The sequence below is a fragment of the Schizophyllum commune genome (assembly GCF_000143185.2).
Source record: "Schizophyllum commune H4-8 unplaced genomic scaffold SCHCOscaffold_8, whole genome shotgun sequence".
Taxonomy (NCBI): domain Eukaryota; kingdom Fungi; phylum Basidiomycota; class Agaricomycetes; order Agaricales; family Schizophyllaceae; genus Schizophyllum; species Schizophyllum commune.
In genome coordinates, this window is record NW_026089545.1 from 1,146,263 (window position 1) to 1,158,769 (window position 12,507).

The 12,507-nt window shown below is 56.3% G+C and overlaps 6 protein-coding genes across 6 annotated transcripts; 2 read left to right on the forward strand and 4 right to left on the reverse strand.

Moving 5' to 3' along the window:
• Positions 1-15: 15 nt before the first annotated feature.
• On the reverse strand, positions 16-1,139 carry SCHCODRAFT_02583266 (uncharacterized protein; the record flags this gene model as incomplete). The annotated part of the gene is made up of 5 exons (XM_003030110.2): positions 16-573; positions 631-735; positions 786-871; positions 921-1,050; positions 1,100-1,139. The coding sequence occupies 5 exons, from the start codon at positions 1,137-1,139 to the stop codon at positions 119-121; spliced, it is 816 nt and encodes a 271-aa protein (XP_003030156.1). The 3' UTR covers positions 16-118.
• SCHCODRAFT_02631617 (FAD/NAD(P)-binding domain-containing protein) lies at positions 1,123-3,686 on the reverse strand. Its single transcript, XM_050345669.1, has 14 exons — positions 3,654-3,686; positions 3,506-3,595; positions 3,261-3,459; positions 3,069-3,183; positions 2,927-3,009; positions 2,718-2,867; positions 2,495-2,667; positions 2,369-2,441; positions 2,273-2,320; positions 2,110-2,225; positions 1,932-2,058; positions 1,862-1,881; positions 1,793-1,802; positions 1,123-1,740 (listed from the first exon to the last, which is right to left on the reverse strand). Exons 3-14 carry the CDS (start codon positions 3,402-3,404, stop codon positions 1,420-1,422), a joined length of 1,380 nt encoding a protein of 459 aa, XP_050199221.1. The 5' UTR covers positions 3,405-3,459; positions 3,506-3,595; positions 3,654-3,686; the 3' UTR covers positions 1,123-1,419.
• A 73-nt stretch (positions 3,687-3,759) lies between these two features.
• SCHCODRAFT_02342890 (uncharacterized protein) lies at positions 3,760-4,629 on the reverse strand. Its single transcript, XM_050342436.1, has one exon. It carries the CDS (start codon positions 4,544-4,546, stop codon positions 4,010-4,012), a length of 537 nt encoding a protein of 178 aa, XP_050199222.1. The 5' UTR covers positions 4,547-4,629; the 3' UTR covers positions 3,760-4,009.
• Positions 4,630-5,563: 934 nt separating this feature from the next.
• SCHCODRAFT_02750134 (glycoside hydrolase family 30 protein) lies at positions 5,564-8,050 on the forward strand. Its single transcript, XM_050347234.1, has 16 exons — positions 5,564-5,720; positions 5,776-5,787; positions 5,842-5,989; positions 6,043-6,077; positions 6,133-6,256; positions 6,314-6,456; positions 6,517-6,583; positions 6,632-6,985; positions 7,042-7,050; positions 7,100-7,160; positions 7,219-7,226; positions 7,278-7,439; positions 7,499-7,678; positions 7,727-7,773; positions 7,831-7,898; positions 7,958-8,050. Exons 1-16 carry the CDS (start codon positions 5,649-5,651, stop codon positions 7,965-7,967), a joined length of 1,500 nt encoding a protein of 499 aa, XP_050199223.1. The 5' UTR covers positions 5,564-5,648; the 3' UTR covers positions 7,968-8,050.
• A 468-nt stretch (positions 8,051-8,518) lies between these two features.
• On the reverse strand, positions 8,519-10,260 carry SCHCODRAFT_02631621 (glucosamine-6-phosphate isomerase). The gene is made up of 8 exons (XM_050345670.1): positions 9,935-10,260; positions 9,818-9,881; positions 9,649-9,765; positions 9,535-9,591; positions 9,388-9,434; positions 9,226-9,334; positions 8,804-9,141; positions 8,519-8,744 (listed from the first exon to the last, which is right to left on the reverse strand). Exons 1-8 carry the CDS (start codon positions 9,936-9,938, stop codon positions 8,614-8,616), a joined length of 867 nt encoding a protein of 288 aa, XP_050199224.1. The 5' UTR covers positions 9,939-10,260; the 3' UTR covers positions 8,519-8,613.
• Positions 10,261-10,899: 639 nt separating this feature from the next.
• Positions 10,900-12,380, forward strand: SCHCODRAFT_02737517 (ribosomal protein S5 domain 2-like protein; the record flags this gene model as incomplete). Its single annotated transcript, XM_003030546.3, has 4 exons — positions 10,900-10,935; positions 11,169-11,266; positions 11,375-11,439; positions 11,487-12,380. The coding sequence occupies 4 exons, from the start codon at positions 10,900-10,902 to the stop codon at positions 11,927-11,929; spliced, it is 642 nt and encodes a 213-aa protein (XP_003030592.2). The 3' UTR covers positions 11,930-12,380.
• Between the last annotated feature and the right edge of the window lie 127 nt (positions 12,381-12,507).

Consider the following 12,507-nt stretch of genomic DNA (forward strand, 5'->3'; position numbering starts at 1 on the left):
ATTACATATGGAAAGATTTCTTACAGCGACAGCTTCTCAGCCGCGTTACTCATCCAACTACCCCTACAGACATCCAGCATACAGGCGATAGGTACTTCCCCATGTACCTTCCAACTGTTCATACTACATTCTGGAACGAAACTTGTATCGAGGTGCGCTTCTGGAACTCGTCCGGGACCTGAATCAGTGTGCTCGCGAGAGACGCTCTGCTGCCAGTAGGACGATGACCCGAGAGTTTGCGCTCCGAAGCCTGAGACGAAGCTTGCGATGCCTGAGACACGAGACCAGAGGGCGAAGCAGAAGAGATGGTAGGCGAGTCCGGCGCCGAAGGAGCGATCTTGACCTCAGTTTCCTCAGTGTGCGGAGTAGGCATCGGGTAGCCGCGGATAGCGTATTCGATCTCGGTCGTCGGGTTCGTCGCGGAACGGCGCAGGCAGGGAGTGTAGTACCGGAGCAAGAAGCCCGCCGGGAAGGGAGACGGAGAGGCGTCGAGGTCGCGAGTCCAGATGTCGCGATCAAAGGCGAAGGACGTCAGGGTAGCCGAAAGGAGCAGCGAGAGCGCGTAGAGCAGATCTGCAAGAGCGTGAAGGTTAGCAGGAGGGCCAGGGAGTAAAAGGCATCGCGACGCACGAATCGAGCACGCAATGAAGACCACTATCTCGGCCGCATACAGCACGGAGATGACTGCAGGCGCCACATCGCCAGTAGTTCCCGTGTAAATGACGAACGCCACGACTGGCAGAGCGCGTCAGCGGAGGCAAGCGAGCAAGCGAACTGGCACGCACTGAGAGCGAACGGAAGGAATCCCGCCAGCCACACAAGCTCCCAGACAACTGTCTGCGGCGTGCCAAAGAACTTGACGTGAAATATGCTAGGCGATAGTGAGAGTAGGTCGGAGGGTAGCCGGACGGATTGCTCACGACATGACGCATCCTGCGATCATGGACAGAGGGATAGACACTAGAATCCAGACACTATCCTGCCGCGCCAAATACGGGCGCAAGAAGAAGGCGAAGCCGATTATGAGGAGGTAGAGGAGAATTATGAACACTAGACGCTGGTCAGTCGGAGCCTTCTCGCGCAAACGACGCCCTGGTACCAATGAGGCTCTTGCGGAACCACTTGAACCTGAGAGACATTATCGATAAAAGAGCGACGTCGTAGATATGTTCGTAAGGATAGGAAGTGCGCCAGACGGGCGCGAGGAATAGGCGGTGGGCCGAACGATGATGGGCGTGAAGAACAAAGGAGCTTGAAGTCGATCACACCTGCAATCGACGTCGACTGGGGTATACTGTACGTGAGTATCTATCCGGACTATGTCCCTCTGTCTCTATAGACATATAGACTGCCCTATTAGTATGTAAAGAACCAGACGATAAAGCATGCGAGAGATATGTACACATAGACGCTTCCGATTTAAACCAAGAACTGCCCCCACTGAAGCCACCACTCGTCTGCGGCGTCGATCGCGTCGTAGTCGAACTGCATGAGCGTCTTTGCCCAGATCTCTGCTGCCTCGTCGCCCTCCTGGTCGAGCGGGAGGCCGAGCGCCTGATCGCGTCCTGTCCGGTAGGGGCCAGGGGGCAGTGACAGGAGCCGCGTACCCGAGACCTCCGAGTCGAGGGTTTGGAAGTTGCGGAAAGTACGGATCTTCTGGAAGCCGTCCAGGAGCGTTGGAAGGGCCGACCGCTTCTGTAAGCGCGAGAGTAGGCGGGCGAGCGTAAAGGCGCTCTCGAACTGACGGACTTCTGGTCACTAACGGGCTGCCGACGCCGAGAGAATCACTAACCGGTATGCAGCTGGATAGACGCGCACGGATGGTCAGAAAGCGCGCGTTGATGAGAACAAGCAGCCTCACTCGTTATATGCGCCACAGAACTAGCGGGGCGGTCAGCGGGCGAGAAGTGCACCGAAAGACGGGAACTTACCGGAGACAGGAATGCTGCGTTGCCGAGGAGAGCAACCTTTTTCGTCTTGTCCACGATTGTCATGGACTCCGGCATGCGCTGTATCTCCTTGCGGTATTCGTACGCCATGTCCAGCATTTCTTGTATCCTGGAGACGGGATGAGTGACAAAATCCTGGGTCTAGACAAACAGGACGTACGCAGGATGATAGATCGCGAGTTCCTCCTTGAGTTCCTCGCGGACATCCATTCCCGTCTCGACGTAATCTTCCTGGTACACCTTCCCCAACGTGAAGATGTACGCGTCCTTCTCGTGCTGCATTCACGTTAGCCAGGCAGAGCGACGCAATAAGTCAGGCTTACTACCAAGCAGCTGACGCCAGCAGTGTTTGATTCCATCCACACTTTGATCTACGCAACAGGGTAAGCACTCGACAAGGCAGGACGGAAACCACCTACGGAGTCGCTCTCCAGCAACTGCGCAACTCTGGGGTTCTTCCGCATGTCGGTAGGCCGGATTGCAAATGTGGCGCTGAGGGAAACAACAATAAGAGACGGCGATATCGCAAATTGAGCCGTACGTACCCCACGATAGAGCGAACCCCAAGCTTGTTCAGCTTGTCTACCGGGTCTTCCTCTTGCGAGTCGTCAGAATCTGAGTCAGAGTCCTCATCTTCCGACGCCTCCTTCGGCTGCTGTGGCGGGTGCACAGGAATAAAAGAGCGTGAAATGCCATTTGTGCCGTCCGCGCCAATGACCTGTGAACGCTGTCAGCTATCACCGACGTCGAGTACCCCATTCGGCTTACGAGGTCGCCTTCTATCGTCCTCCCAGACTTCAGGTGCAGTACCGGTTTGCCGGATGCCGTCGACGATAATCTGACGACTTCCTGGTGGTAACGTAGGTCTACCTTCTCCTCCCGGCATAGCCGGCGCAAATAGCGCATGATGTGGACATGCTACAAGAGACGCCAGGTCAGCCCAGTCAGCACGTCAGACGAAGACACGCCACACAGACCGAGGCCAGGTAGAAGTTCGAACCCAAATCGCGCATTATCGACCCGAAGAACTCGGTTTTGCCGATTATATTGAGACTGCGACCTTCCTCGGAGATTAGCAAGCAAAATACGGCCGTACTCGGAAAAGTCGCAAGAGTTTACCTTCCGTGAATTCGATTCCTGGCGCGGTGAGCTGCTTCACTTCCGAATGGATGTTTGGCAGCCGATTCAGGAGGCGTGCTACGTTCGGGGGACTTCGTATCCCACGCTCAAAGACCTGCGCGAAGCCCAAACGTAAGTATCTGGCCCGATCCCATGTGGATAAACAGCACGAAGTGCGGGGCATGCGCTTACCCGGCGATCTTCACTCCCTTTGTCGATTACAGTGACTTGATGCCCGTCGCGGTGAAGCAGGTACGCAGCAATGAGGCCTTCAAAGCTCGCACCTACAATAAGGCATTTTATCGGGAGCACCGAGTCTGGCAGCGGGACGGACATGGTGTGGGGGGCTGGAAACCGGGATGGGCGTCAGAAGAAAGCTGCGGACACGACTCTAAAATATTGACATGAGGTCGTTGTCTCTCTGGTGCATCACGTACTTATGTAGACTTTGCACCCTGCGTTGACCCTGAATATCGCACGGGCATCAGGCCATCAGTCCAGATCTGATTGGCTGACCCTGGGCTGACCTGCCGACAATTTAGCGGGATCTGGACAAGCGGCCACGGCAGGGGGCCCCGGACAAACCATTTCCGCTCGAATGTGGGGGGTACAAACCTGGATGACCGCGGTGGCGCTAAAGCGACTAGGCGGACCCGGACATCACACAATTAAATGGTCCCGCGGATGCTTTGCCAGCGGCAACTGCCGCCTCTTGCCGCAAAGTACTCCAACGAGAGAGAATAGGAAGGAATCAGACAGGCACGTAGCTACGGTCAGCTCCTTGGAGATGTCCTGAGAGACTCGGGGGAGCAGGCGAAATCGACGGAGTAGCTAAACTTGACTCCCCTCAACGCAGACGCTTTCCCGCTGAACATGCACTTCTGTACGAAGTCACGCGATGGCATTACACACACAAGAGGGATCGGGCCTCCGCTTCGTGTTCAAGTTTCATGTTCCGAGCGCAGGGAACACTCGAGAACGGTGATAGAGTGACTGATAGCAGCGATGGCCAGGTTACTCAACTCGATTGAATGGTAGCTTGCCGTCCAGAAACCGCCGCCGTTCAAGCAGGCGCGGTAAGGTCGGCCAGTCCGTAAGGAATAGACTGCTATGAACAAAGCACAGGCAATGGGTTTACGTTGGTGTTTCGCCAGCCCGAGCCTGGTGGTGTTCCATGAGTAGACGGAAGGGAAAAAAAGAATAATCATATAGGCGAATGACCAGGGCGTAACCCACCACCTCGTGCGAATATGGCAGTGGATCAGCGCTCGTAGACGAATAGTTGCTGCAGTTACAGGGAAAGTGAGTAATAGAAGCGTAAATTCTAGGCGCCACACCTGCGGTCCTGTGCTCAGTATGTTCCCGGGCTTGCTCCGATCCATCGGGTAGTGCGTCCTAGTAGTGAAGGGTCTCTCTAGGCCGCTATGTTCTTCCCACTCCCTGCGAGAAAGGGGCGAGGTAGAACGGGATCCTATCATCCCGATGCACCAGAAGCACGTCAAGGGTCATGGGGATTGGGGAAGCTGAGTGGCACTGGCGAGCAAGACGACGATGACGCTCACAGTGTCGGATGGCGGTGGTGTAGGTATTGAAGGAACGGCGGCGCAAAGGGAGCCGGAGGGGTTGTCAGTAAGATGGTATTGTTCATACCTTGATTTGGAAACGAAACGCGTACAACAGGTCGCCCTCCTCTCGTACGGTTCCCTTGGCCTCCAGATGGGTACACATAGATGGCCATTTTGCTGGTGGTTTCGGAGGGGTATTCGAGTAATTGAGGCCATGAGTAGGACAGCCGAGTGTTTTGGGTAGACAGTTGTTGCGCGCCGAAGGTGTAAATACATAAATCGGCTGAGCCCGATCGCGCGGGGTCATACACCTGTACCGAGACAATCTCCGTTGACCGGACATGCCAAGGGCGTGCACACGGCGTGCCGCTGGAAGATCTCTGTCAGTCAACAACGTGGGAGCGGACAACAGGAACTGATGTTGGCCATCAGAGACCAAATATTTGGCGGCAAACCGGCGACTGCCGGAGCCTTGTTGATTCGAACTTCCATCTTCACTCGAACGAAGGGGTCAGGTTCTCAGCTTCAGCATCTCGCATCCTCACTGCCGCGCCTATGAAATATGTTCTCTTGTTCTCCGTATGTAAGACAATGCGCACTCTTCCCCTTACCCCGAATACGGCCGTACACTCCGACTTCTTGTTTGATCCCAGTTTGGCATGATAACACGACAGGTGCGGCGGCGTCGCGGTATCGCGCAAGTTCTCATCAGAATTCTCCCTTCGCATCGCGCAAACGAATGCGAGGAAGGAGATTGCTATACGAAATGCTGTCCGAGCTGGGATTTTGTTTGTACAGCTCGTTTGGTCGTCAAGGCTGACGAGGGCGGGCGCAGGCACACAGGCCTCTCAAAGTCCGGTATATGGCTCAGCTTATACTTATAATGAGTGCTTTCATTTTCGGGTCTTCATCATCTGACGTTCGACGATAGCTGAGCCTGAGCTGGCTGCAATCGCTCCTCTTTCCTTTCACGCTCCTTTATTCGTATTTATTTTGCATCTGGCGGGTCGCTAGGATGTACACCTTCTCTGTCGCTCTTATGACCCTCCTTGTGAAGCTAGCGGCCTCACAGCAGATCTTCGACGTAGTGAGTAGCATCACCGTAGCCCCTTTGCTTTCTTATTGACGTCAACTCGCTGCAGTATCAGACAACGGTTCGTAAAAAGTAGATTATGTGTCAAAAAGTTCAGCTGATATATCGCCCGCAGCACGACCAAAACCACCTATTTTCCGCCGTTGGGCCAGGCGTTGCAAGCCCAATCAATTTCGAGACGTCTGGGACTAGCGCCAGCGCCGACATCGTTATAGACGAGAATACCGTTTACCAGTCCATTGCAGGATACGGCGCTTCTCTGAGTAGATCATGCCCCTTTCCCACCTAGAACTTCCGATATTCAACGAGTTCTCAGCCGATGCGTCTGCGTCAGTGCTGAACGGCCTCAAGGTACGGTAATCTGAACATCGCGCCTCAATTTCGTACTTGCTCAATTTTCACCCAGACTGCGAACAAAGACAAGTACGGAGAACTGCTGAACAAGCTGTTCGACGTATCCGACACCAACGGCAATGCCGGGCTCACCTACCTTCGCGTCCCCTTGGGCGCGACCGACTTCTCCGCGAACGGTTCGTCACCCAATTTTCTGCGTCCCGCGTCCCACTGAGTGACCCCTTCGGCTGCAGTCTGGAGCTTCGATGAAACGGATGGGGACACCGCGTTGGATCACTTCGACGTGAACAACGCTCCGGCCGAGCTCTTCTCCGTCATTCAGGACATTCTATCTGTGAACCCGGATATCAAGATCCACATTCTACCGTGGTCTCCAGTGGGTTGAGCCTTTGTATAGGCCGCTTCGGACATCGGGCGCGTGCTGACGTGCTTGCAGCCAGGTTGGATGAAGGACACGGGTACGATGAAGGGTGGTGTTTTGAAGGATGAGTACCAGGATGTTTGTGCGTATTTGACTTCATCGTACAGGCTTGTGCTAACGGCTCTTCTAGTCGCCAACTACCTCCTTAAATGCCTTCAGGCATTCAAGGACAAAGGCATCACCGCGTACGCCATCTCCATCCAAAACGAACCCGAGAATAACAACGATTCGCTGCCATCCACCGTCTACACCGCCGCTAAGGAGGCGGCCGTCGGGAAGGCGCTTCGCAGTCTGATGGACAAGAACGGCTTCAATAATGTCAAGCTTATCGGGTACGAGCACAACTGGGACCACGCGGCGGAGTACCCAGTGCACCTGCTCGACGCAGCCCCCGACGCGTTCGCGGGCGTGTCCTTCCACTGCTATCGCGGTACGGTGGATCAGATGGAGGAGTTCTATGAGAAGTACAAGGATAAGGAGATCTGTGGGTGTTTTCATGGCAACAGCCGCGATACCGAGAAGACTGACCGTACCTTGTAGATATGACGGGCAAGTGGATCGGGATTGGGACCCTTCTCAAGGCTAACAGACACCGAAGAGTGCACTGGCACGTCGGATACCGACTGGTGGGCCGATGTCAAGTGGACGACGCAGATTCTGTGAGTTTTACGATCAGAAAAGAAGTCAGATTTGTAGGTGACTGACCTATTTGTCTAGAGGGATCGGTGGGTACAGCGCATCCTGATGAGAACGATCGATTCCTGAGTCCGACCTAGACGCGTTGAAGCATCATGCCATGGCCAGCCTTTACTGGAACCTTGCCCTTGACGAGAACGGCGGCCCTCAACTTGACGGCGCATCCAGCTGCGACCACGAGGGCGGCTGTACAGGTCTGGTCGAGGTCAAGTCAAACGGCACCTATGTGCTTCGCCGGCAATGTGGGTTTTCTCAACTTCCTCCCCTTAGCGTAAATGCACTGACCTTGCATCGCTCGCAGACTACGCCCTCGCCCAGCTCTCGAGAGCCATCCTTCCGAAGGATGCTGGCGGCCCCTTCGGCAAGCGCATCGGCGTCAGCGTCACGGGCGACCAGAGCTGGGCCCTCGTCGTCGGCGCGTTCCTCACGGAGCGTGGCGTGGCGAACGAGCCATCGCGTTACTCACTTGTCGTGCTCAACTGTGAGAGCGCGACCACGTCGTCTGTTCGGTCAACTAAGTACTGCATAGACTACGACACCGACAGCGCAGGGAAGGCGGACTTCCACGACATCGAGGTACGTGAAGCTGCAACCCTCTGGTGCTTTGAAACTTCTCTAACCGTCTTGCGTCAGGCCACGATCTCCTTCAAGGGTAAGCAGGCGAAGTACACGTTCCCTGTGGGCGTGTCGACGCTGTTCTGGTGAGTAGTACTAAGTGTCTCCTTCTCAATTGTGAGAATTAACGCTGACTGTACCTCAGGTATGCGTAGGGTAAAGCTGATGTCATGGCCATTGCATGTATTTATTTGGGTAATCATTTGGAGTCTCGTTGTTTTTGGCAAGAGCGGACGCGAGTGGGCCCTGGCAAGGGACTATCATACAAACGTCGCGAACGCTGGCAAGCATGAGGACTGCAGCCAGTGGACCGCACGCCCCACTTTCGCGTCGGCCGAAGCGCTTCAGACCGGCGAATTCATTGCTCCTGCGCTCGCTTAGTATTGCCTTCAGCTGTTTGAGATGCAACCCAGCTATTTGAGATGCGACCCTCTTTCCTCCGTGAGCATCGCAAACGTCTCTCGTATTCGCTTAGCCTGCACAGGACAGTTTGGCGTCGTGTCTCGTCAAGCACCCCGAGGATGGGTATGTCAGGCGCGTATTCATTGCCGGACAGGGTGTAGACCTTCGGCATAGCGGCTGAGAACTCAGCAGAGGGAGGATTGGGGGACGGGGCGAAGCGCGCACAGAAATAAGTATTAGGCGCCCGTCCGGCTACCGGTCCGATGCCCACCAACCGCTTGCGGCTGTACCATTACGAGTCTGTGCATCGTTCACGAACCCGTTGTTCCCGATAGATAGGATTTCCCAGTAAAAATACATACACTGTATCCCAAGAACCACGAAACCAATTCAGTATTTCTACTCCATGCTCCCGATGTTCTGCACAAGCTCGCTCTTATCCTCTGCGAGTAGCTTCGCGTGCGCCTCCTCGACCTCGTCCTGCACGCGCTCGATCGACTTGAAGTACTTCACCGTCTTCACGTGCAACTCTGTCAACAGCATCAGCCCACATCCCTTCCTCCTCCCTCCTCCCCAAAACCCCACTCACCATTCGTCGCGTCCTCATCCACCACAATCAGCGACCTCGGGTGCAGCTGCAGCGCCGACAGCGTCCACAGATGGTTGATCCCCTCCTCGATCGCCTTGCTCAGCGCGAGCGCCTTCTTCAGCCCGGTGACCACGACGACGACCTCCCGCGAGTCGAGCACGGTCGCGACGCCGACGGTGAGCGCCATGTGCGGCACCTTCGAGATGTCGTTGTTGAAGAAGCGCGCGTTGGCGGTGATGGTGTCGTAGGCGAGGGTCTTGATGCGCGTGCGGGAGGCCAACGACGAACCGGGCTCGTTGAAGGCGATGTGCCCGTCTTCGCCGATGCCGCCGAGGAAACTGAGAGGGTGAGTTCAGTACGCGAGTGGGAGTACAAGAGGGGGAGAGGGGAATGGGGAGAAGGAGGAAAGGAATGATACGCACAGCTCAATCCCCCCATACGACTTGATGCGCTCCTCGTACGCCTTGCACTCGCCAATCAAGTCCTTCGCGTTCCCGTTCAGAATGTTCACCTGCGATGGCGGGATATCGACTGCGCAACCCGTCAGCAACCCGCCGCACGTCCCATGCCAGGGGGTGGCGCACCATGGGAGAAGAACTCGCGGAACATGAATGTGTGGTAGGATTCAGGGCTAGCATGGTCGCGTCAGTCAGTTGCGGATGCGGGTAGCGCGCCAGCCAAATGCAGCCAACTAGCTGCGGCCGGCGCGTCCCAAAGTGCTCATCACGTACTGATCTTCGGGCAGGTTCACGTATTCGTCCATGTTGAATGTGACGACGTTCTTGAAGCTGGAGGGCCATGCATGTTAGCATGAGAAGGAGGGGTCGCATGATCGAGGGACGCACGAGAGCTTCCCATCCTTCACCAGCTTGATCAGGGCCTTGTATGTCGGGATTGGGGAGGAGCCGGTGGGGAGCCCGAGCACGAACGGCTTTTCGGGCGTTGGCGCGAAGGCGTTGATTCTGCACCGTCATATCAGTCCGTGCAGAGCGCGTGAGCGGCTGCGCGACATACCGCTTGCAGATGTAGTTTGCGATATATTCGCCAACATGGGTGGGGTCCTCGCGGATGATAAGACCTGGCGGAATGTCATCAGTTCCCCTCCCTCCCTCCCTCTTCGCCCCTACTTACGCATCTTGGTCGTCGGCTAGCGAAATGGAGGAGGATTCAAGTAGAGAAGAGCTCTGTGCGCCTGCGCCCGTCAGTAGCTATCCTTATAAGAGGCGGCAGTCATATGGGGAGCCTAGATTGCACATCGATCGGATCCATCGGTGCGTGAGGCCCTCGTCCAGCATGCGGCACCTCAACGGAGGGCGCTCCTTGCAGTAGCGGGCGCTGCCGACCAACGTGCTTGCGCGCTGGGCCGCCCACGTTCCTCTGAGAAGGCGGCGTCGCGCGTGCTCCTGTCCCGCGCTGAAGCTCACCTTCAATGGCCTCCGCGGCTGTGAGAGTCAATGTCCGGGCTGATAGGCTCGAAACATCCAATCTGGAGACGCTCAGGACGCAGATCCCGACGGGCACCTGACTTCGGCATTGGACGACGTCGCATGGACATTGGAGATTGTGATGCGGCACGGCGATAGGACGGTGGGTCGGACTCGGGGGAAAGAGTAGGAAAGAATAGATATCATGGCGAATCGGAGGCTTGAGGCTTATATGACAGAGCTATCGACTGCCTATGAGTCTCGACTGGAAAAGGGCTAGCAAGTTCGAGGGGACGGTGCTTTTTTCGAGGGCTCGTTGAAAGTGAGCGGCGAACTTTGTTGGGGCCTCGGCTTCGCTATCGAACCGGCCGCTGCCGGCCGCACGGTCGCGGTCACGTGAGGAAGAGGGGGGAAGGGACGAGGCAGAGGCTCAGGGATGGGTGAACAGAGGGTGGTAGAACAAAAGAATGAGGGAGATCAAGGGCGCTCTGCGCTCTGGACCATCGAGCGCATGGGACATGGATTCCCCTCCGCCTCGACCTTTGACAAACATGCAACAGCAGGAAAGGACGTGTGACACGCACGAAAGCCACAGTGGAGGACAGAGTACATAGCCAATAGATGCTTCAGCCAATAGCACAAGACAGTCTCGGGGTCGAAAGAGATGACATGATGGGCGAGGGCTCGGCGACCTGGTCGGCTGGTCAAGTAAGTACACTGGAGGAAGGAGCTTTTCCCAATGGGTGCCAGCCGACGAACGCGTGGCGCATACAAGCAGTCAAACAACGGAGTACGCGAGAGCGAAACCAAAAGATTGCGGTCTTCCTAGGGCGGGCGACGCACATGACGGGGGGAGGAGGAGGAGGAGGCGCACAGGAGAGGCGTCGCGATCCTCGCCGAACAAACACAAATCGCGCAATACCTTGTCCTGATTCAGGCAGAATACCTTGACGACCACCATCTTCAACATCAAACCCGAGGAGAAAAGCTGTCGCTCTAAAGGGTCCCCGAACGCTGAGAGGACGGAAGACTCCGCAAAGTCCGTCTTCCACGGTCACACGTGTTACTGGTTGCTTTTGACGCCCATGATCATCGCCCGCCCAGGCGTCTTATCACGCGCGTCTACTCGTCTTCTCCCCCCTCTCAGGTGGTCTACGTGCTTAAAACAGTCCTATGATCCGTGTAAAGGCCGAGCCATGGCCTCCACCTCAGGTTCGTTCGCCGCATCCGGCCAACAGCGCGCCTCAACAAACATACAGCGAACGGCAATTGGCCATACCCTGTTTTCTCCTCCTCGCGCATAACGGAGCATCGATCCGTGTTCCTTGCGCACGCAACTACCTTCAAGGACCCTGCTTCGCTCGAGACCCTCCTGGAGTACCTCAGAGGGCTTCCTCGCATGAAAAAGACGACTCACTGCATGATCGCGTACCGCATTCTTACTCGACCTGACGGCCTCGCCGACACTGGCCAAGATGACGGCGGCGAGAGCGGCGCTGGCGACCGCCTGGCTCGCCTCCTGGAGCTCTCTGGCTGCGAGGACGTGATCGTCATCGTATGGAGATGGTATGGCGGGGTCCAACTAGGCTCTGACCGCTGGAAGTGCATCTCGGGGGTGGCGAAAGAGGCCCTCGCAGAAGGCGGTTTCCTCAAGCCCAAAGAGCCTCCGAAGACTCCCGCACGTCATAAGAAGAAGCGGTAGGAGCGTCAAAATTCTGAATAGAGAAGACGAGTACGGAAATCCTGCTGAAATCACAAGCTCTCCAGAACGCATCAGGCAAAGTGCCTGCATCGATATTCGCAAGTATGGGCCAAGGAGAGGACCGAGGAGGTGCTTGTGGTCCTCGGTGAATCCCGACCGAGGGTACGCACCTGTGTTAGCAGGGAAATGGTACCCAAGACTCGCGGAGAGCGTCTATTCGTGCTTCTGCCTAGAGGTCCGGAGCCTTTTCGCGCTCGAACTCCTCCTCGACCGAGTGTGCAAGATGCTTGTCTAGAATTCAGCATGGAGTCGGGCCCGTGTGAGCCTTGTGAACGTCGTGAGACCCCGCCCGCAGATCAGCTCTTCGCAGGTACCAGCGCTCTTGACTCGAAGTCACTTTCCCCGATGTCCGCCTCGCCCACGCACGCGCGTCTCTTTTGGACCTTTCCCTCCGTTCTTTTTCCCATGACACGGGTCATGCTAGCGCTAAAGCCGCAAGCTATGGCCACATGCCATTGAATCCCCGCGCACAGGCGCCGCGTGCTCGCGAGCCTCAGCTGACCCCGTTCCTGCCCCGA

Coding starts and splice junctions, on each gene's coding strand:
- SCHCODRAFT_02631617 (XM_050345669.1), bottom strand. CDS start 3,404: ATGTCCGTCCCGCTGCCAGACTCGGTGCTCCCGATAAAATGCCTTATT. Junction 2,321..2,368: donor AGTTGCTGGAGAGCGACTCC/GTAGGTGGTTTC, acceptor CCTGTTGCGTAG/ATCAAAGTGTGGATGGAATC. Junction 2,059..2,109: donor CTCGCGATCTATCATCCTGC/GTACGTCCTGTT, acceptor TCCCGTCTCCAG/GATACAAGAAATGCTGGACA.
- SCHCODRAFT_02342890 (XM_050342436.1), bottom strand. CDS start 4,546: ATGATAGGATCCCGTTCTACCTCGCCCCTTTCTCGCAGGGAGTGGGAA.
- SCHCODRAFT_02750134 (XM_050347234.1), top strand. CDS start 5,649: ATGTACACCTTCTCTGTCGCTCTTATGACCCTCCTTGTGAAGCTAGCG. Junction 6,078..6,132: donor CAGTGCTGAACGGCCTCAAG/GTACGGTAATCT, acceptor ATTTTCACCCAG/ACTGCGAACAAAGACAAGTA. Junction 6,257..6,313: donor GACCGACTTCTCCGCGAACG/GTTCGTCACCCA, acceptor CTTCGGCTGCAG/TCTGGAGCTTCGATGAAACG.
- SCHCODRAFT_02631621 (XM_050345670.1), bottom strand. Junction 9,335..9,387: donor CCGCGAGTTCTTCTCCCATG/GTGCGCCACCCC, acceptor CGGGTTGCGCAG/TCGATATCCCGCCATCGCAG. Junction 9,142..9,225: donor TCGTATGGGGGGATTGAGCT/GTGCGTATCATT, acceptor TCACCCTCTCAG/TTTCCTCGGCGGCATCGGCG.